Genomic DNA, 21,512 nt, shown 5'->3' with positions numbered 1-21,512 from the left:
AAGTATCTATATCCACAGTAAAATGAGTCATATATCGATATAACCTGAAAGGCCGCTCCACAAGGAAGAAGCCACTGCTCCAAAACTACCATAAAAAAGCCAGACAAAGATCGTGCTTTTTGGAGAAATGTCCTCTGGTCTGATAAAACAAAAATATAACTGTTTGGCCATAATGACCGTCGTTATGTTCAGAGGAAAAAGGGGGAGGCTGGCAAGCTGAAGAACATGAAGCACGGGGGTGGCAGCATCATGTTGTGGGGGTGCTTTGCTGCAGGTGAAGCAGTTCACAAAATAGATGGCATCATGAGGATGGGGAAAATGATGTGAATATATTGAAGCAACATCTCAAGACATCAGTCAGGAAGTTAAAGCTTGGTCACAAATGGGTCTTCCAAATGGACAATGACCCCAAGCACACTTCCAAAGTTGTGGCAAAATGGCTTAAGGACAACAAAGTCAAGGTATTGGAGTGGCCATCACAAAGCCCTGACCTCAATCCTAGTGGGCAGAACTGAAAAAACATGTGCGAGCAAGTAGGCCTTACAAACCTGACTCAGTTACACAAGCTCTGTCAGGAGGAATGGGCCAAAATTCCCCCAACTTATTGTGGGAAGCTTGTGGAAGGCTCCCCAAAACGTTTGACCCAAGTTAAACAATTTAAAGGCAATGCTACCAAATACTAATTGAGATATGATGAAATAAATAAAATCTTAAATAAATTATTCTCTCTACTATTATTCTGACATTTCACATTCTTAAAATAAAGTGGTGATCCTAACTGACCAAAGACAGGGAATTCTTACTTGGATTAAATGTCAGGAATTGTGAAAAACTGAGTTTAAATGGATTTGGTTAAGGTGTATGTAATCCTCCGACTTCAACTGTACATACAACTTCATCTGAGTGTACAGTTCACACACAGTGTTCTTCTGACCTGGCCTTTGGTTCCTGCTTTTTGGAGTGGATTCACAATGTTGGTGATCTGAACACTCAACAAATGTTGTCTTTACTAGCATAGATGGACACCTTCCCATAGTAACCCTAGCTAGCCTAAATATAATTGTATAATCCACATCTTCTCTCCAGGATGATGAAACCCTAAATTGGTGAGAGATTATGTGTGTGATTCATACATTCCATGAAAGCTACGCGATGGCTGTCTGCTAAAATATTTTGTGAAGACAATTTATAGTTATTTTAGGTTCATGTTTTTGGTGTGTGATTAATCTCTTTCTTGCTCAAATTCAAGTGAGATATGCCATCCTGTCTTGGTGACATATGACAAATATATCTGGTTTGCAATGTAGTTGTACATAAATCAATTCTATTTGGACCCATTTTATCATAGATTTAATTTAATTTCATCATTAGTTTCAAACTCGGAACAATAAACACAGGTCATCAGAATGATTGGTTCTCCAATATATATATATATATATATATATATATATATATATATATTCCATGATGTTCATCAATATAATAAGAGATTTATAGATTTACACTACAATTGTTTTTTATGTACTTCTGGTTTTAAATTGGTTTCCTCTGGTACATTGCAATCCACTTGGTTGAATATACAATCCCATTCAAAACAAAAACACAATAAATAAAATAAAACAGACTGAACAGAACACATTACCCATGATCCCCCAGTCTATTCCCTCCTGAAAGGCAAGGCAAAAAGAGGCAATGTTGACTGTCACTTCCCCCAACCACAGTCCTCAAAGAACAAAATAATATTCCCTCCCCAAAATGAACAGCTCAAACAAAAATAATCATATTAACAGCAGAGGAATCTGTTTCGAATCGTGACACCATTCTAAGAATTCTGGAAATTTGACTAGAGGGTTAAAATACAATTTATTTTTCCAGTAACATCCCATTTTCTTGACTTGTCTGACATGATTAACATAGAGAACAAGTCTTTATTTAATCTTTCCCCCCCTCTTCCAATGTACACACAACCCAAGCCATTGACATCATACCTAAGTTATTACTAACTTTATGCAAATTACAAAGAAAACATAGGGTCCGACATTATATATTATAAATTTCATATTTTAGTTAGAGCATTGTGATTTTATTGCCAACCTGTGATGGTCCAGTGCCTCAAAAGGTTGCCTCCTATGTTGAATCCACCGAACACCTCTTAGGGTTGGCAATAACACAATATTCTCATCCACATCATATTCTAGCCCCGCAAAATGCACCCAGAATACAACAGGAAAAAGTGCCTGGACATTAAAAGTTGCACAGACCCATCCTCACAGAGAAAAAAAGCAACAGAAAATGAGCACTCACAGAACATAAAGTTGTCTATTTTTGTATCTAAATTTACTGAGCACTCTTAGGTCAACACTTGGATTTGTGAACAACACAGTAGTCCTACCCCGACCCATCGTGTCATGTCACTCCAATCCACCGAGACAATAATAACTCGAAGGCAGCCCTCAAATTTTTGTCACCTTCAAAATTGTGATTATTTGCTATTCAAATGTTTATATAGCTTCATGTAGTTTTTCGTTTTCACATTGTAGATTTTCATGAACTGTTATAATCCCTGACCTGAGGAAATAGGACCCCCCTTCCCCCAAATACACCCCCACACTACAACACCAGACAATACAGACTTGTTTCTATACATGTTTTGTTTGTTTTGTTAAACAGCTATTAGATAACGTTCATATTTTTTTTTAATCTTTAAATTGTTGTCAGCACGACAGAGACACACAAAAGATAAGTTGTGCTATTAGTAGTTATAGGAGCATATGTCTAAAGACTTGGTACAGATTAAAGTAGTTTTATGACGGGGGAGGGGGATGAAGCACATTTTACTTAGGTTTGGTTTCTCTTGCATATCTTCAAATAGCACATAATGTCACCATCTATTTGCCGGGTATGACATGTTGACTAAGATCTGAAAGGGTTAAAAGGTCATGTGACTAGGTATTTTGGGTTAAGGGTATGCTTTCAAAAACAGGTACCAGTACTATTGCTGTTAAAGTGACCCGGGTAAAATATGTTGTGTTCCTCTACTTGTTTTTGATGGCAGTTGGCAGCATAAGCAAGAAGACCTGGTCTTTGGTAATTTCCCTCTGAATTAGTTTGCTCTACTTAAGTGGATTAAAGGGGGAGGGTGGGGGATATGCTTCACAGGGAGATAATGGATAAGGCCATTCCTATTAACATGTGTGTGATAAGAGAGAGAGAGAGAGAGAGAGAGAGAGAGAGAGAGAGGAGAAAGAAAGAGAGAGTGAGGGGGGCGAGAGAAAGAGCAAGGGAATATCTGTGTCGTTTATTCGTAAAGTGATGGGTGGTTGGGGGGGGGGCTCTGCCAGTTAATATTCCTTCAGCATACCTGGAAAAATGGCAAACTTGACCAGTCTGAAAGAGTCAGTGGGCTAATATGTTACCTCACCTCTCTGCTCATCGAATTCAGTTGTCATGGAAACAGCTTGCCCACATCGGTGAGGTGTAAGTGGCCTAATCTGTCAAAATAAACTAGGGATATTCCCAGGGCGGCAGTGTTTCACCAACACACACTCACACACACATTCACAGTGTAGGATCCTGAATCAGTGAGGGGGGAGCTGGGGACGGAGGTGAAACAGGAGGATGTAGGAAGTATGCAGATCCGGTGGAACAGAGGGGAAGAGGTCATGTTGAAGTGACATAACCTATGGGAACAACTATATATCCCACAGTTCCAGGGGTCTTTCTGTTACTACTCATAACGTAGGCTAACAGAGCTGGCAGATCGATAGCACTAGCAACAGGTAGGCCTTTACGGGGACATGGGACAAGAGGTAACCATGCAAGAGCAATCCACTAAGACCATACCATTAAGGGCACCAATGAGAAAATAACAGAAAATAAAAGCCTCTCCCTAGTTTCTTGGCAGTGTTTATCTTACAGAGGTAAACCGCAAAAAGACACATACACGCAAAAAGGTAGAGAGGAGCTCACTGCTCACAGCAGTTAGTGAAGCCCTGCTTGAGTTCAGTCTCCTCTTTACCTGTCTGCTTCACACAAACACAAAAATATGCTATATAAAATATACTCTATTACTATGTTTAAAAAAGAAAAAGGCAGTAACTAGGGAGAAATGAAAGAAAGAGAGAGAACCACAGCACTAGCTAAACGCTCACTCTATCTTGTGTGCTGGAATGCTAAGACGTTTTTCATGACATTTCTAGGAATGTTCACTTAAGTTTTACAGCAACTCTGAATCTGTCGATGAAGCTGGTACCCATGACCCAAGTTAGTCCCTTTCTCTAGATCCTCTTGTTCTACTACTGTTTGTCTATGCCAGTTGCTTCATCTATCTTAATACTTGTACCTTCACTTTCAAATAAGGCTGAGTTGTCTGTGTATGTGCTCATCAATAGGTGAGGTTTTGCTACAAGAGGTTCTCTCTCTGCCGGTCATTCTGTTGACCAGTCAGACAGCGGTCATTCTGTTGACCAGTCAGACAGCGGTCATTCTGTTGACCAGTCAGACAGCGGTCATTCTGTTGACCAGTCAGACAGCGCCATCAATATGAAAGTTCTTTGTGCATTTCACACCACCTAACCGTTTTCAGTCAGCCATTCCCCCTACACAAAATAAAGAGTTGGTGGGAACATTTTGACCATTAAGGTGATACGTTTTGATTAGAGACTAAGGCTTTACTGTGTCATTGTGATTATTTAGTTAGTAATGTCATCTCTGTAGGATTGGTCCATTGTCACAGCAACGTTATGCAATTTTGATGTTGCTGAAATGAACAATTGAATCAGGTTCAAATTATGATCCACCAAACAAAAACTAGTCAGCCCTCCTTTCTATCAATATTGTTATTTTCCCCACTCTGGCTTGTTATATTGATCTCTACGCTAATATTTACGGTTACTTTATACAGGCTATCTATTTTCTGTTTTCAAAGATACTCACACATACATGTGCTACAGTGACAGCATTTGTACTAGACTGCCGTCAAGGAATGTTCTCGAAATAAGACACCAAGTAAAATAAAAAACATCTACAGACATTGGTCCAATTCTAATGGTAGTTTAAAAAGAGAAGGTATATGACTAGGAAACAACAGACAGGGAAACAGAAACAAAAACAAGAGAAAGGGTGAAAGGATTCTGAAGAGACAGTATGGCTACATGGTATAGAAGAGAGAAAGTGATGGAGAAGCAAAAGATGGGAGAAGAGGATGGGAATATTAATGAAGTACCTCGGTTAAAGGAGACTATGTCACTGTGCAAAGATGCACCTATACTCTATGTGAGACAGAGCAAGACAGAGAAAGCCAGAGGCAGGCAGAGACAGTGAGAGAGAATGTGCAAGATATACACTCTGATTAATAGGCAGTAGTTCAAATCTGAAGCACAAGTCAAATTAATACAAAAATTAAAAAATACAAAACGCACATCCACACACAACCTACAAAAACATTATATCAGAATAAAACTCTACAAAGAACTATATATATGTCTGGTATATAACAATTATCACCAGGGTCATCATTTTCCTTTTCTGTTGTTGTCATCGGTAACAATCACAACAAGTATTGGAGTCTGAGTATGAACGACAGATTAGAAAAGCAGGAAGTATTTACAAAGGAGGCAGGTCCACAGATTTACAGGACATAGACTGACAGGAGTCCAGAGGTGAGGCGGTGGAAGCAGGGGTTGAGGGGGTCAGGGCGTTCAGGGCAGGGTCATATTGAGACTATTTAGGAGCAATTTAATGAATTCAACGTTAGTGGATCATTTCCTCGTCAATTTAAAGGATTTTCTGTTGCAAGGAAGCGGGCAGTCTTGACTGCAGACTGGGGTAGGAGCCACTCATCTTAGGTGCTGAAGTAGACTGGAGAGAGATAATTAGAGAGAGAGAAAGAGAGAGAGAGAGAGAGAGAGAGAGAGAGAGAGAGAGAGAGAGAGAGAGAGAGAGAGAGAGAGAGAGAGAGAGAGAGATATATATATATATAATTTTGAAGCAGAGAGTATATCTTCATTCAAACTGCCATGGCAGGAAGAGTGTGGGTGTGAACCTTACCGATGAGGACAATGAGGACAATCGCACATATCAGCCCCAGGATAATCATCATCTAGAGGAAGCAGAGTTTGGACATGGAGAGGCAGTAAATCAGGGGGGATGAAACATGAGGTTAATCACAAAGTATACTTTTAATTCATTTAATTATGTTTTATCATGAGTCTGAAAAGCCTCAAAGAAAATTACTATTATCATGAATTAATGTACTATCTATCCCAGTCTATACCCTTACCTTGGCATTCTTCCACCAATACTTGTTCTTGAGTTTTGCAGCGCTGGTCTCGAACTGTGAGGCTCCAGCCTGCAGAGCATCGGCCCGATCATCCAGCTCTGACAGCTTCTGATCACGCTCCAGAACCTTATCCACATTTACACGCATGATATCCACCACCTGGGGAGGGAAGAAACATGGGCCGAAAGCGGACAGGGTGAATCACTCAATCATCTCAGACTGAGTGGCTGTGTGTGTTCTCCACAGTGTCACATAGAGTAATGTATTGTTTACATTAGTGTGTTGGACACGCATTCATCCAGTTCATGTCAGCTTGTGACTATTCACAGCATGTGAGCAATGTAAAGATATTTCTGTGGGTCAGTACGTGTGTAATACAAGGTGAGTGTGTCTGCATGTTCCTCACCTCATCCACCTGAGCCTGTGTCTGTTGCAGGCGGCGGTTGCTGGTGAGGTTGGGAGGGGGTGCCGCTCCATCTGCGGGGGCGCCGGCAGCAGCTGGGGCAGACCTGTCAATCAAACACAACTCGTCAGTCAGTCTATTCACCTTCAATGATGTACGAATGAACATGTAGTAATGCATGCATCTACTAAATAGGCAAACCAATCCTTTTGGTACATAAAAGTCAAAAAAATTACTATCAAATCATGGCTGCTTGGAATTATCCTTTTCTTTTTCAAGTCTTCTACTCCGCTAGCCAGCACCTCGCCTAAACAGGTGTGCGTTTCTTTCGCCTCCAGATTGCTTGGAATTATCCACCATCACAGTACTCACTGAGGCTGAATCTCAACCTTATAGGTTTGGATCAAGTCAACAGCTTGACTGGATGATGGGAAAGTTAGGCAGGATATCTCTCTTTAATGAGCCTCAACAGGCTGAATGGTTTATAAATACTGAACAGTAACATCCAACACCAGGATCCAAGGGCCTAGATAAAATGATCCACCAAGCATGAAATACAATGATAAGAATCAGCTGTGCTTACAACTCTTTTCCACTGTATTCATAACACCCACTACTGAAGCACATTCAGTGAGGTTCTGAATGAATCCAAACCATCACATTCTCTGTTTCTATTTTGTGAAGTGCACCAGTCTCTCCTGCAGAAAAGCACCCCCACAACATGATGCTGCCACCCCCGTGCTTCACGGTTGGGATGGTGTTCTTCGGCTTGCAAGCTTCCCCCTTTTTCCTCCAAACATAACGATGGTCATTATGGCCAAACAGTTATATTTTTGTTTCGTCAGACCAGAGGACATTTCTCTAAAAATGCTTTTTTATGGCGGTTTTGGAGCAGTGGCATCTTCCTTGCGGAGCGGCCTTTCAGTTTATGTCGATATAGGACTCATTTTACTGTGGGTATAGATACTTTTGTACCTGTTTCCTCCAGCATATTCACAAGGTGCTTTGCTGTTGTTCTGGGATTGATTTGCACTTTTCGCACCAAAGTACATTCATCTCTAGGAGACAGAACACATCTCCTTCCTGAGCGGTATGATGGCTGCGTGGTCCTATTGTGTTTATACTTGCATACTATTCTTTGTACAGATGAATGTGGTACCTTCAGGCATTTGGAAATTGCTCCCAAGGATGAACCAGACTTGTGGAGGTCTACAATTGTTTTCTGAGTTCTTGGCTGATTTCTTTTGATTTTCCCATGATGTCAAGCAAAGAGGCACTGAGTTTGAAAGTAGGCCCTGAAATACATTGACAGGTACACCTCCAATTGACTCAAATGATCTCAATTAGCCTATCAGAAGCTTTTAAAGCCATGACATTATTTTCTGGAATTTTCCAAGCTGTTTAAAGGCACAGTCAACTTAGTGTATGTAAACTTCTGACCCACTGGAATTGCGATACAGTGAATTGTAATTGAAATAATCTGTCAAAACAATTGTTGAAAAAATTATTTGTGTCATGCACAAAGTAGATGTCCTAATTGACTTTCCAAAACTATAGTTTGTTAACAAGAAATTAGTGGAGTGGTTGAAAAACAAGTTTTAATGACTCCAACTTAAGTGTATGTAAACTTCCGACTTAAACGGTAACTTTTTTTTGTTTCGGTGTGATGATGGCGTGTATTGTGTCTCGCCAGTATTTCCAGCACCCAAGTAGCGCAATAGTTGTGTAACTGTAACTGCACCCCCAAGCAGGGGTCATACACTGTAAACTAAATGGCTTTAGGGAAGTAGTAATTTTCATAATAGCTCTAACTGTATGTGAGAGTGAGTATCAAACTCAATGTTATTTAATTTGAAGTCTCTGTAGCCTTTTTATTATTGTATAATCATAGGGGTATTATAGGGATAAGTGGGAAAAAATGAATACACCGCGTTGAGTATGAACCGCTTTCAATCTTGTTTCTCAACTACATCTTGAGGCTGCCTCCTGTCGGTAGTGACCCTCTTCCTCCAGCAGAGTGAGACAAAACTCAGTATAAAGGTCACCTTTAAGTCCGTCACACACAGCTAATCTCCATGTGGTTACAAATCCTTCTGTACACTCCTGATGTTTTCGTTTGCCTGGCTTTATCAGTCCAAAGCAAGCCCTGCCTGGAAACATTAATTTTCTGGCTTGTGCCATTTTGCCACATGAATGATTATGCTACCCAAATCGTATGTATTTTACTGGGAGCCTCCATTATGTTAGTGATGTCTAGGTTGTTCGTGTTCTTTCTCATCTTGTTTACAGGCCAAATCCTGCCCAGTCTCTTTCACCTTCACTGCAGAAGGGACCATCGTCACTGCGCCGCGAGGAAAAGCGAGATGAACGATGGATGAGGACGGTTATTGGCAACTCACCCTGTGTGTTTTGTAGATCATTGCCTACAACAACCATTGTTTTCTCAGGGACTCGAGATAAAAGCAGAGGGTGGATTGTGTGCACAGTGACGGGGAAAATATTCAATGTGAACGACAAAATGTATTGTGTAAGCTAGCCTCGGAAATAAGACTAATGGAGTGACGACAGCAGCCTTGGGGGAAATCCAGGGCAAGACCACGCTGTAAAGGGGTTACCATGAATTTGACAGTAGTACAGGCAGCTTGGTGGCAATTAAAAGTCTGTATATCATATTAAAGTACACCTACTGTAAGTAATATACATATGGTATCAAATCAAGTACTGTGTAATGACACACAGTACAGTGCCGTACATTTTACTGTATTATACTGTAGAAAAGTAAATGCTACCGTGATTGGAATGAATTCATTGATTAATTCATTGAGGGGAGGGGTTTGTATTTCACAGTATTTTTCTGTTATTACAACGGATTGGAGCAAGCAGGTTTACTGCTAGGTAAAGTGTTCACACATTACATCATTTTAATGAATATTTGGGGTTTTATATCACTTGCACTTCTAAAGGCCTTAACAGAGGCTTCTAAATTGGCAGTGACTACAGGGCAAAACAGAGCAAAAGAACTTGTCAAAACGCTCAACCATTTAAGGTTTAAGACTTGCTGCCACTCCAATCTCTCCACTATTCCGTTTAAATTGATGGGGCTGGCTCTAAAACCAAATAGAAGTTAAATTGGCACAACATTCTCACTAGCAGGTGCAGCAAATATGCCTCAAAATATGTTAATGAGCCAGAAACAACAATACCATGCATCAAACTAGTGGTCAAAGGTTTTTGTCAGTCTAAAGATACAGTACGGTACTGTATTCTGTGGGATGGATTTACAGTACGAATCGAAATAGAGCCATTTCCCCACAAGACTCCATAATTTACAATATGCTGCAGTAAAAGGTTTCAGAGTTGTTTTACTGATAATACCTAAAATTACTATATTAATTACAGTTTTATTTACAGTGCAGGCCTAACTCACATTGGCAACGTCCTCAACCAATATGATGGAAAAAACGTCCCTTGTCAAGCAAATCAGCATATCAGCCAGTTAACAGTTCATATTCCCTTTGAAAAACAGCTGTCATGCTCTGCTTGATCATTCTACACACACGCACACGACAATTAGCATTTTGTTATTAATAGGCAACTACATTAACTAGTAGGCCTAAATACACGTCTTTCTTCACTTTAAATGACCGATTGACATAAACATTCAAATGAAGCATTTACAAATAGTCTGTCATCCATTACGAGACAGCGCTCACACACACCATAGTCACAAAGTGGACTAGCCTGTAAATCGGTTTCAGCACCGTGGGAAAACAACGAAAGGCAGCGCTGTCCAGTGTTGAAACGTAGGATTGGCACGGGCGTTGCATGGTTCCCCAACATTTCTCCCATTTCAGTTAGCATAAAGAGAGGGGGTTTCATGTTTGTTGAAAAGGTGAGGGTGGTCCTGAGTTTCGTCTGAAAGCAATGTCACCACCAATTTATCGGGGGCGTTACAGTGAGAAAATAGGATACATGCATAACCAATGGTATGGCTACATGTGTTTATCAACAGCATGTTTGAAGATGTAACATTGACATTTGTTGCCTGGCCTCAACGAGATGTACCGGTAGTCTGTTTCAACACCTTGTTTGTATGCACGAATCAACAGAGAAAAGACTAACACGGCCATCTTCCCTGGCAATGAAACACCTGCGTCCTGTAACCTAGCAGTCGCAAAAAAAAACAAAAAATACAGACGAGTGAACATAGTAGGGCTATAGCTTGTCAAGGAAAGGATCAGAAAACGGTCACATCCCCAGTGTAGCCTCGAGTCCTCAAATAAAATACTTAAATCGCGCGACAATCGACAGATATGAGCGTCAGTTACCCCCACCCCCACCGTTGATTAGCAATATCAAGTAGGCTAAACCCATAAAATGGCTAATAATAGTCACCACTACACCCATTACATCCAAGATAATATGGATGTGTTGCTTCTCTAATAAGATGTTAAACATGTTGAATTAAATAAAATATGTTTTTAGGTCGAAGTTGCTCATAATAAGTGTCTTTTGAGCAGTATCCATTCATTTGTCTTGAAAGGAATAGCAGAAACCAATCCAAATAACCAAATTAGAAATGTGTAGGTTTTCTACTTTCAATTCCAATTTAATTTTACAAATGGATATTCAGATTCAGCCTACAGACGAATAAACGGACGTCAACCCATTCAAATCAAACCAGTTCAACCCGGAGAAAACGCGTGCATGTCCAATTCCAATGATAAGAAAATACATATTTTAAATGTGAATAAATATACCTAATTATAAATAGCCAACGTGACTGAAATATTTTGTAAAGAAATATGGCTGACAACAGGGGCCAATGAGTAACCGTTATTCGACGCCTATGGAATAGCCTATAGGCTAATGTTGGATATATCCCATTTAACCTATGTGTGTTATAATGTGTTGTCAGTAAATGTTGATAAATAAACATCAAATAGTAAATATAGTTCATCAACACAATGATAATGCAATTATAGTGGTCTTTAACCCTGACGCATGATTCAAATGCCATATATGCCTTGGAGACAATTGTTAATTTAATTGGCTTTCTAAAACCATTTCTGAACAACAAATAGGCTTGCACCCTGCTGCCCACCGACCATGGAATGATACAGTCACATTAGACAAGCAAACAAAGAAAATACATGTCACCAGTAGGTTAGGCAACAGGGTGATACTCACATTTCTTATGATGGTTTATTAATGTACGCAAATCCGACTGGAATGTAGGCTATTCGCCTAATAAGTGGCTATTGAGTGGGCTGCCTTCAGCGCTCTTTTTCCTCTCGCTCCCTCTCAATTGATTCCCTCTTCTGGCGTTTTATATAGGAGGGAGTGATAATGTTTACCACCAATATGTGTTTATTTCCCCTTGTAAATGTTCCCCTTTTCTCCGTTCGTGTGCTTCTTTTATGCCGCACCTCGCCAATATCGTTTTATTATAACTGAGCTACAGCTAGACTCCTCTGTGTCAGTACTGTAATGAACATGTAATAAACAGACACTTGGATTAGGGGAACGAAAATGGCTTGATGACGTCATTCGTCATCAAGGGAGCCGCAGGTTTAAAGGGGTGGTCAGCCAAAGGAATGGAAGACATATGGTGTGCCCATATACGGTCAAGGTTTACCAGGGGTTGATCAGTTTTAAAATCCATAAAATCTTAATGGTTAGGAAACTATGTCTCATTGAAAACCATAATGTATTAGTTGAAAAGGCAGAGTGGCCTATTGTCATTTTGAGGGTGGACCTCATTAAAGGTGGATGGAACGTCAACAAAATGGCGTTCCTTGTAAAGGGGTGGGATGAAACTCCAGCCTCATTGAAACCAGCAGGTTAATCCCGAGAATTGAGATTTAACTACCGTGGTGTATAAAGGTTGGATATTTTTTATTTATTTTTTACCTTTATTTAACTAGGGTTAACTACTGTGGCGTCTACAGGTTGGATATTTTTAATTTTTAAATTTAACCTTTATTTAACTAGGCAAATCAGATATTAACCTGATATTAATGCCTGGCAACACTTCCATAGTCTACAGTGGTGGAAAAAGTAACCAATTTTCATACTTGAGTGAAGATACCTTAATAGAAAATGACTCAGGTAAAAGTGAAAGTCTCCCAATAAAATACTACTTGAGTAAAAGTCAAAAAGTTATTTGTTTTAAATATACTTAAGTATCAAAAGGACCGAAGACAGCCTTTAAACAAAGTTACTTTTTAACATGTTTTTCATGTCTTAAAACTGTTTTACTTTTGTTAAATCATTTGTACACATTTTAAAGGCTTTTACAGAATTGGATGTTTTTTACAAGAAAAATTACTTTTATTCATGGTTATTTCTATTGTTTTTAACAACATGTACTTAATTTTTTTTTAAATGTAATACTCGAATGCTGTTTTATGATTTTATGACGTTTTTATGTGTATAAACGATGTAAACGAAAATGAGCTAGAGTGTGCAAGAGTGTGCAAAGCTGTCATCCAGGCAAAGGGTGGCTACTTTGAAGAATCTAAAATCTAAAAATATATTTGGATTTGTTAAACACTTTTTTGGTTACTACATGATTCCATATGTGTTATTTGATAGTTTTGATGTCTTCACTATTATTCTACAATTTAGAAAATAGCAAAAAATAAAGAAAAACCCTGGAATGAGTTGGTGTGTCCAAACTTTTGATTGATATTGTATATTTAAGCAATAAAACCCAAGTGGGTCTTAACTGACTTGCCTAGATAAATAAAAAAATATGGCCAACATACCACGGCTAAGGGCTGTTCTTTACGCACGATGCAACGCGGAGTACCACATACCCCTGAGGTGCCTTATTGCTATTATAAACTGGTTACCAATGTAATTAGAACAGTAAAATAACTGTTTTGTCATACCCGTGGTATACAGTCTGATATACCACGGCTGTCAGCCAATCAGCATTCAGGGCTCGAAACACCCAGTTTATTCAAATAAAATAATACATTCCACTAGCTAGCTACATCCGTTATGTTACATCGTATTTAGTATCATTAGCCCTTTTAACGTAATGTCATGCAACAAATATGTACTCTGGACAATAAGTGAAACCACATTACTTTATACAGCTAACATTATCCTCAATAATTCTAATATTATAGATTAATATATAAGTTTATGATCATATCCTACCTTGGGAATGGTATACATAGAACATTATTTATATTGTCATGTTTATTTACCCATGGTTGTGATTGGAGATTAGTTGTTGCCTGGACTGGTTGCCTTTGTAAGCATACAGGTATAGGCTACATAGATTCAACCCCAGTTCTGAGTTGGCTGTTGTTTTCAGATCGTTTCATGATGCTCTGAAGAAATTGCTGCTGTACTATTTGTCTGATATTCACAATTTTATGTCAAGCATTTAATTTTTTTCATCAAAGAAGTCAGGCTTCCAAATGTGGAAGGACATGTGCACCACTCTGTTTTTGTTGTTGTCGTCATTTTAGCAGACCAGAGTTGAAATGCCAGGGTTGTGGGTTCGATTCCCATGGGGGACAAGTATGAAAAATGTAGGCACTCACTACACTAGTGTCCTCCTTATCCAGAGCCACACTTCCTTTGAGCACAAGGGTGCCCTTTTGACATTAACGATGCGCTTTGACTCATTTTTAAAATGTATTTTATTACGTTTACCTAGGCAAGTCAGTTAAGAACAAATACTTATTTACAATGACAGCCTACATACAGCCTTGATTCTAACCAGGGTGTCTGTAGTGACACCTCTAGCACTGAGATACAGTGCCTTAGACCACTGCGCCACTCGGGAGCCCTGAAGTTAACAATAAAAAATAAAAATTATAGGCCAAGTTAGCTAGCTGGAAAAAAGTATGGCCAGATAACACAAACATTTATTGTGAGACGCTAATACTAATAACTACATCGTAATATATTGGCAATACATTTCACATACACTGCTATATTGTGTTTGAGTCACTAATGAAGACTCCAGATTGAAGGATGCTGCTGACAGTCAAGAATTTTGACTGGTTACCAGTATGGAGCGAGATAGCGGCCAAAAGGTTGAACATATGTATCGTTAAGATCGTAAGAAAATCCATAAGTAAATTGTTAAGATTGTATGAAAAGTCATGCATGAAACATGAAATGTAAATGTAAAATTAGATCTGTAAATGTACAAACCCTATGTTACAACTATGAATGAACATTTACACATTCAATTCTTACTTTACGCCTCCCTTTACTTGGTTACAGACCTTTTTTATACGCACAAACTATTGTCAGTAATGAGGCATCTGCCTTGGACATGAAACAAACGTAGCTAGTCGAAGCTAGCTAGTCATGTATGCTTTTTCTGTTGATGTTCACAGGTGACATTTTCACAAGTGGCTTTTCTTATGATCCTGACAATTTACGTATGGATTTTCTTACGATCCTAACAATACGTACGTTCAACCTTTTGGCAGCTATCTGGCTCCATATACCAGCCAGTGGCCTTTATAGCACCCTATCCTACATTACCATCCTACACTATATATACAAAAGTATGTGGACACCCCTTCAAATTAGTGGATTCGACTATTTCAGCCATACCCGTTGCTGACAGGTGTATAAAATCGAGCAAACAGCCTTGTAATCTCCATAGACAAACAATGGCTGTATAATGGCCTTACTGAAAAGAGCTCAGTGACTTTCAACGTGGCACAGTCATAGGATGCCACCTTTCCAACAAGTCTGTTTGTAAAATTTCTGCCCTGCTGGAGCTGCCCCGTCAACTGTAAGTGCTGTTATTGTGAAGTGGAAACCTTTAGAAGCAACAACGGCTCAGCCGCGAGTGCTGAAGCACGTATCGCATAAAAATCATCTGTCCTCGGTTGCAACACTCACTACCAAGTTCCAAACTGCATCTGGAAGCAATGTCAGCACAAGCACTGTTTGTTGGAAGCTTCATTAAATGTGATTCCATGGCAGAGCAGCCGCACACAAGCCTCACCATGCACAATGCCAAGTGTCGGCTGGCGTGGTGTAAAGCTTGGCGCTATTGGACTCTGGAGCAGTGGAAATGTGTTCTCTGGAGTGATGAGTCACGCTTCACCATTTGGCAGTCCAATGGACATATCTGGGTTTAGCGGATGCCAGGAGAACGCTACCTGGCCGAAAGCATAGTGCCAACCGTATAGTTTGGTGGAGGAGGAATAATGGTCTGTGGCTGTTTTTCATGGTTTGGGCTAGGGCCCTTAGTTCCAGTGAAGGCAAATCTTAACGCACAACATACAACGACATTCTAGACAATTCTGTGCTTTCAACTTTGTTGAAACAGTTTGGGGAAGGTCCTTTCCTGTTCCAGTATGACGATGCCCCAGTGCACAAAGCGAGGTCTATACAGAAATGGTTTGACCCGATTGGTGTGGAAGAACTTAACTGGCCTGCACACAGAGCCCTGAACTCAACCCCATCAAACACCTTTGGGATTAATTTGAACGCCGCCTGTGAGCCAGGCCTAATTGCCCAACATCAGTGCCCAACCTCACTAATGCTCTTGTGGCTGAATGGAAGCAAGTCTGCATAGCAATGTTCCAATATCTAGAGGAAAGCCTTCTCAGAAGAGTAGAGGCTGTTATAGCAGCAAATGAGTGACATGCTCGACAAGCAGGTGTCCACATACTTTTGGTCATGTAGTGTATCACCACTAGTTTACACAGCTTATTGATATCTTGCCTACTGGAACCTATGAACCTTGTCAGTGAGGTTAGTTTGCTAATGTAAATGGCACAAACATGGCTAGCGTACTGTTAGGCTAACTAACTAGCTCGCTAGCTAGCTACAATTATTTATATATACATAATTGGTTAGCTATGTCTTGTTAAAAATGGTAACTAGCCGTGCATGTCCAACTGGGTGTCCAACTGAGTGTCCAGGTGGGTGCCACCATCACTCGACTTCAGCTGTATATAAGGCTGGGTACCATGAGATATTGCTCTAAATCTGGTTTTCATCAGACAGCAACTTAGTTGAAAAGGTAAATGCAATGACTTAACTCTGGCTAAATACAGTACATTAAACACAGTGATGGGGTTGACTGATGACTCACTCTGAACTTATTTCCACTGCTCTATCGATCGCTCCATACATTCATCATTGAGAAGAAACTCTAGAGGGCTAGGAATCTCCTGGTATCTTCTTGCTTTGTAAAGTGTTGTAGCCTGGATGGAAATTGTTTTGCCGACATTGTTGAGGAGTAGTGAACTACAGTACGTATAGTTCAACAAGTAATTGAACTATATTTTGCAGTAGCTTGGTAGTAATAAACTAAATTGAAATCTTGGTAGTGAAATCTTGGTAGTGTCTTCAGTTGATAATGACTTTTTTGCCATGTAGCAGTGTAGCTAATTACTGGAACTACACAATACTTTAAACAAAAAGACAAAGAAATATGGGTGTAGTAGGCAATGATTTCCTTTCTTTTTTGGGGCATCAGACCTACCTAATTCGTGTTTGAAACATCTTTTTTGTGTATAATAGGCTAAATGACATTCTGTTAACATATAACCCATATGACCCAACATACAAAGTGATATGTTCTTACAATTTGTAGTCTATGACATTTGAGATTTACATATGACCATTTTTGGATGTAATGAACAACTTTTACAAATTAACTTTAGTTAAGTAAACTATATTTTTCTTAATGGTAGCTTTCGTTTAGTTTTACTTCTTCCAGTGTTAAGTAATTGGTAACTTGGTAAACTATATTTTCAGAGTAGGTTCCCCAACACTGTTTGCCAAACAGTAAATTCATTAACAGTATTAAAATGTCTACATGCGTGTCACATTACTGTAGTGTGTTATCAAATTATATGCAGCATGAGTGAGGAGCTAGCAGTTGCAACACAGAGTTTCCTCATGACAGGCTCGTTAGAAATGAGTGGTGCCGGCTGTACCTTGCAGCAGTTTGACACAAGAGGCATGGTGCTCTCGCGCTGTAAAGGGACATCGGCTGCACTGATAGTCTAGATAGTTGATAGACTAGCAAAGGGCTACCAAAAAGATCAACCCGACAGATTATCGGTCGTTCTCAATTTGGCTCTCATTCAAATTACCTCCAATGTTGTATTTTTAAAATCTTGTTCACTCTCTTAAACTAAATACCATGACTGTTTTCTCATTCGCTGGGAATGTTGTTTGGAAAGTCTGATACAATATAATTTGGTTGATATCGTTATCAACCTGCATAACCCTTAAACATATAAACGTTAATGTGCAGGGTGTGCTATTAGTTGGTTCCTTTTTTTGTTGTTGCAAAAAAGCATTTATTTTTGCTAAAATTGTAGTGGGTAGTTCCAGTAGCAGTATTAATTTTGTCAACAATAACTGTGATGAAAGATATTAGTCAACAACCTATTTTTCCTGACGAAAACTAATGACAATAACGAGACCAGATGCCCTGAAAGAAACGATAACTATAACAATTTATTTTAATTTTTGTTTGACGAAAATGTAACAAGATGAGAAATCCACATGAGACTAATGGACATTCAATTTGACATGAAGCTCCTTTTAATCTGCTTTGTCCAATCATAAATGCATGCCTTTGCAGAATATTTTGTGAAATCTTCTCATTGGTGGGTAAAATGCCCTTCAATTGTGCAAGCGGTCACATCAGTCAATCCTCTCTCTCTTTTGAATTGATATGCGCAGCCAGGAAACGTCAATTGTAATTTACCAAAATAAGAAACAATCATGTTTTTGACCATCTTTGTTTTCATATAGGCCAATTTTGCTCTAATCACATCAGAAGCTCTATTTGCCATGTCCGCTGTTATTCATTTATCTATGTTGCTGCTCTCGTGATCCATAAATGTGAGTTGCGGTTGTTTTTCTTTGTTCAATTGGAAAAACGAATGCTATTTGCTGAATACTAGTAGTGAAAGCACTGTTATTTACCATACTCCGAGGGATATGATGGGGAGAAAATCAGAGCTGTAAATTGTTTAACCTGCAGCCAAGGCTATATAGCCTATACATGGTTAATTAAGGCTGGCATTGGTTCAAATCTGCCATAATAACAATGTTGCCAGCTAAGGTATACGAGGGGATGGTAGGCCTAGTTGGACAAGGCTATCTGTGCACAAGATGGAAGATAAAGGTAAATATTATTTAATTGAAAGAAAATGCACAGACTATTATTTGACTATAATGACTGACTAAAACTAGACAAAAAATGACCAGACTTTTAGTCGACTGATAATAAAAATGTTACGAAGGATGAAATTACTAAAATGTGACTAAGACTTAAAGGTATTTTAAGACTAAATCTAAGACTAAAACTAAATATAAAATACTCAAGCTAATACTAAACTAATACTAAAACTAAATCTAAAATAGCTGCCAGAATTAACAATATCCAGTAGTTTGCTAAACCACTACATGGCAAAAAAGTCCACTGAACAAAAATATAAACGCAACACATAAAATGTTGGTCCCATGTTTCATGAGCTGATCCCAGAAATGTTCCATATGCACAAAAAGCTTATTTCACTCAAATTTTGTGCACAAATTTGTTTGCATCCCTGTTAGTGAGCATTTCTCCTTTGATAATTCATCCTCCTGACAGGCGTGGCATATCAAGAATGGAGCGTGTGCTACAAGTGGGAGATTCTATGGTGACCAGCGAGCTGAGATAAAGGGGGGGGTGACTAGACTTTACCTAGCAGGGTCTTGTAGATGACATGGAGCCAGTGGGTTTGGCGACGAGTATGAAGCGAGGGCCAGCCAACGAGAGCGTACAGGTCGCACTGGTGGGTAGTATATGGGGCTTTGGTGACAAAACGGATTGCACTGTGATAGACTGCATCCAATTTGTTGAGTAGGGTATTGGAGGCTATTTTGTAAATGACATCGCCAAAGTCGAGGATTGGTAGGATGGTCAGTTTTACAAGGGTATGTTTGGCAGCATGAGTGAAGGATGCTTTGTTGCGAAATAGGAAGCCAATTCTAGATTTAACTTTGGATTGGAGATGTTTGATATGGGTCTGGAAGGAGAGTTTACAGTCTAACCAGACACCTAAGTATTTGTAGTTGTCCACGTATTCTAAGTCAGAGCTGTCCAGAGTAGTGATGTTGGACAGGCGGGCAGGTGCAGGTAGCAATTGGTTGAAGAGCATGCATTTAGTTTTACTTGTATTTAAGAGCAATTGGAGGCCACGGAAGGAGAGTTGTATGGCATTGAAGCTTGCCTGGAGGGTTGTTAACACAGTGTCCATAGAAGGGCCAGAAGTATACAGAATGGTATCGTCTGCGTAGAGGTGGATCAGAGACTCACCAGCAGCAAGAGCGACCTCATTGATGTATACAGAGGAGAGAGTCGGTCTAAGAATTGAACCCTGTGGCACCCCCATAGAGACTGCCAGAGGTCCGGACAGCAGACCCTCCGATTTGACACACTGAACTCTATCAGAGAAGTAGTTGGTGAACCAGGCGAGGCAATCATTTGAGAAACCAAGGCTGTCGAGTCTGCCGATGAGGATGTGGTGATTGACAGAGTCGAAAGCCTTGGCCAGATCAATGAATACTCCTGCACAAAATGTGTAGTTTTGTCACACAACACAATGCCACATATGGCTCAAGTTTTGAGGGAGCGTGAAATTGGCAGGCTGACTGCAGGAATTTCCACCAAAGCTGATGCCAGATAATTAAATGTTAATTTCTCTACCATAAGCCACCTCAAATGCTGTTTTAGAGAATTTGGCAGTACGTCCAACCGGCCTCACAACCGCAGACCACATGTGACCACGCCAGCCAAGGATCTCGCCTTCTTCACCAGCGTGATCGTCTGAGACCAGCCACCCAGACAGCTGATGAAACTGTGTGTTTGCACAACCAGATCATTTCTGCACAAACTGTCAGTAAACGTCTCAGGGAAGCTCATTTGTGTGCTCGTCGTCCTCACCAGGGGTTTGACCTGACTGCAGTTTGGCGTCATAACCAACTTCAGTGGGCAAATGCTCACTTTCGATGGCCACTGGCATGCTGAAGAAGTGTGCTCTTCACGGATGAATCCCGGTTTCAACTGTACCGTGCAGATGGCAGACAGGGTGTATGGCGTCGTGTGGGGGCGAGGAGTAAGCTGATGTCAACGTTGTGAACAGAGTTCCCAATGGTGGTGGGGTTATGGTATCGGCAGGCATAAACTAGGGACAACAAACACAATTGCATTTTATCTATGGCAATTTCAATGCACAGAGATACAGTAATAGATCCTGAGGCCCATTGTTGTGCCATTCATCCGTCGCCTTCACCTCATGTTACAGCATGATAATGCACAGCCCCATGTCGCTAGGATGTGTACACAGTTCCTGGAAGCTGAAAATGTCCCAGTTCTTCCATGGCCTGCATACTCACCAGACATGTCACCAATTGAGCATGTTTGGCATGCTCTGGATCAACATGCATGACAGCGTGTTCCAGTTCCCGCCAATATCCAGCAACTTTGCACAGCCATTGAACATCTATACGAAGGAGATGTGTCGCGCTGCATAAGGTAAATGGTGGCCACACCAGATACTAACTGGTTTTCTGATCCACACCCCTACCTTTTTTATTATTTAAAGGTATCTGTGACCAACATACGCATATCTGTATTCCCAGTCATGTGAAATCCATAGATTAGGGCCTAATTTATTTATTTAAATTGACTGATTTCCTTATATGAACTGTAACTCTGTAATATCTTTGAAATTGTTGCATGTTGCGTGTGTATTTTTGTTCACTTGTAATTAACTACTGAAAACACTGCAAAGATTTGAATTTAGTTAAACTACCATCAAGCCA

General features: G+C 39.9%; 1 protein-coding gene across 1 annotated transcript; it reads right to left on the bottom strand.

Moving 5' to 3' along the window:
- Positions 1–1,333: 1,333 nt before the first annotated feature.
- Positions 1,334–12,194, bottom strand: LOC112231365 (vesicle-associated membrane protein 2). The gene is made up of 5 exons (XM_024398096.2): positions 11,874–12,194; positions 6,687–6,789; positions 6,281–6,439; positions 6,049–6,100; positions 1,334–5,859 (listed from the first exon to the last, which is right to left on the bottom strand). Coding segments are annotated over exons 1-5 (333 nt in total). The 5' UTR covers positions 11,876–12,194; the 3' UTR covers positions 1,334–5,842.
- Positions 12,195–21,512: the final 9,318 nt, after the last annotated feature.

This window comes from Oncorhynchus tshawytscha, linkage group LG33 (assembly GCF_018296145.1).
Source record: "Oncorhynchus tshawytscha isolate Ot180627B linkage group LG33, Otsh_v2.0, whole genome shotgun sequence".
Lineage (NCBI taxonomy): Eukaryota > Metazoa > Chordata > Actinopteri > Salmoniformes > Salmonidae > Oncorhynchus > Oncorhynchus tshawytscha.
Note: the sequence above shows the minus strand (reverse complement) of the source record. Positions and strands in the feature narration are given on the sequence as shown.

Bases quoted from the DNA above. Each gene is read 5' to 3' on its own strand.
- LOC112231365 (XM_024398096.2), bottom strand. The intron at 6,440-6,686 runs GTGAGGAACATG...TTCCCTCCCCAG, and splicing joins CACAGGCTCAGGTGGATGAG to GTGGTGGATATCATGCGTGT. The intron at 6,101-6,280 runs GTAAGGGTATAG...TGCTTCCTCTAG, and splicing joins ATTGGTGGAAGAATGCCAAG to ATGATGATTATCCTGGGGCT.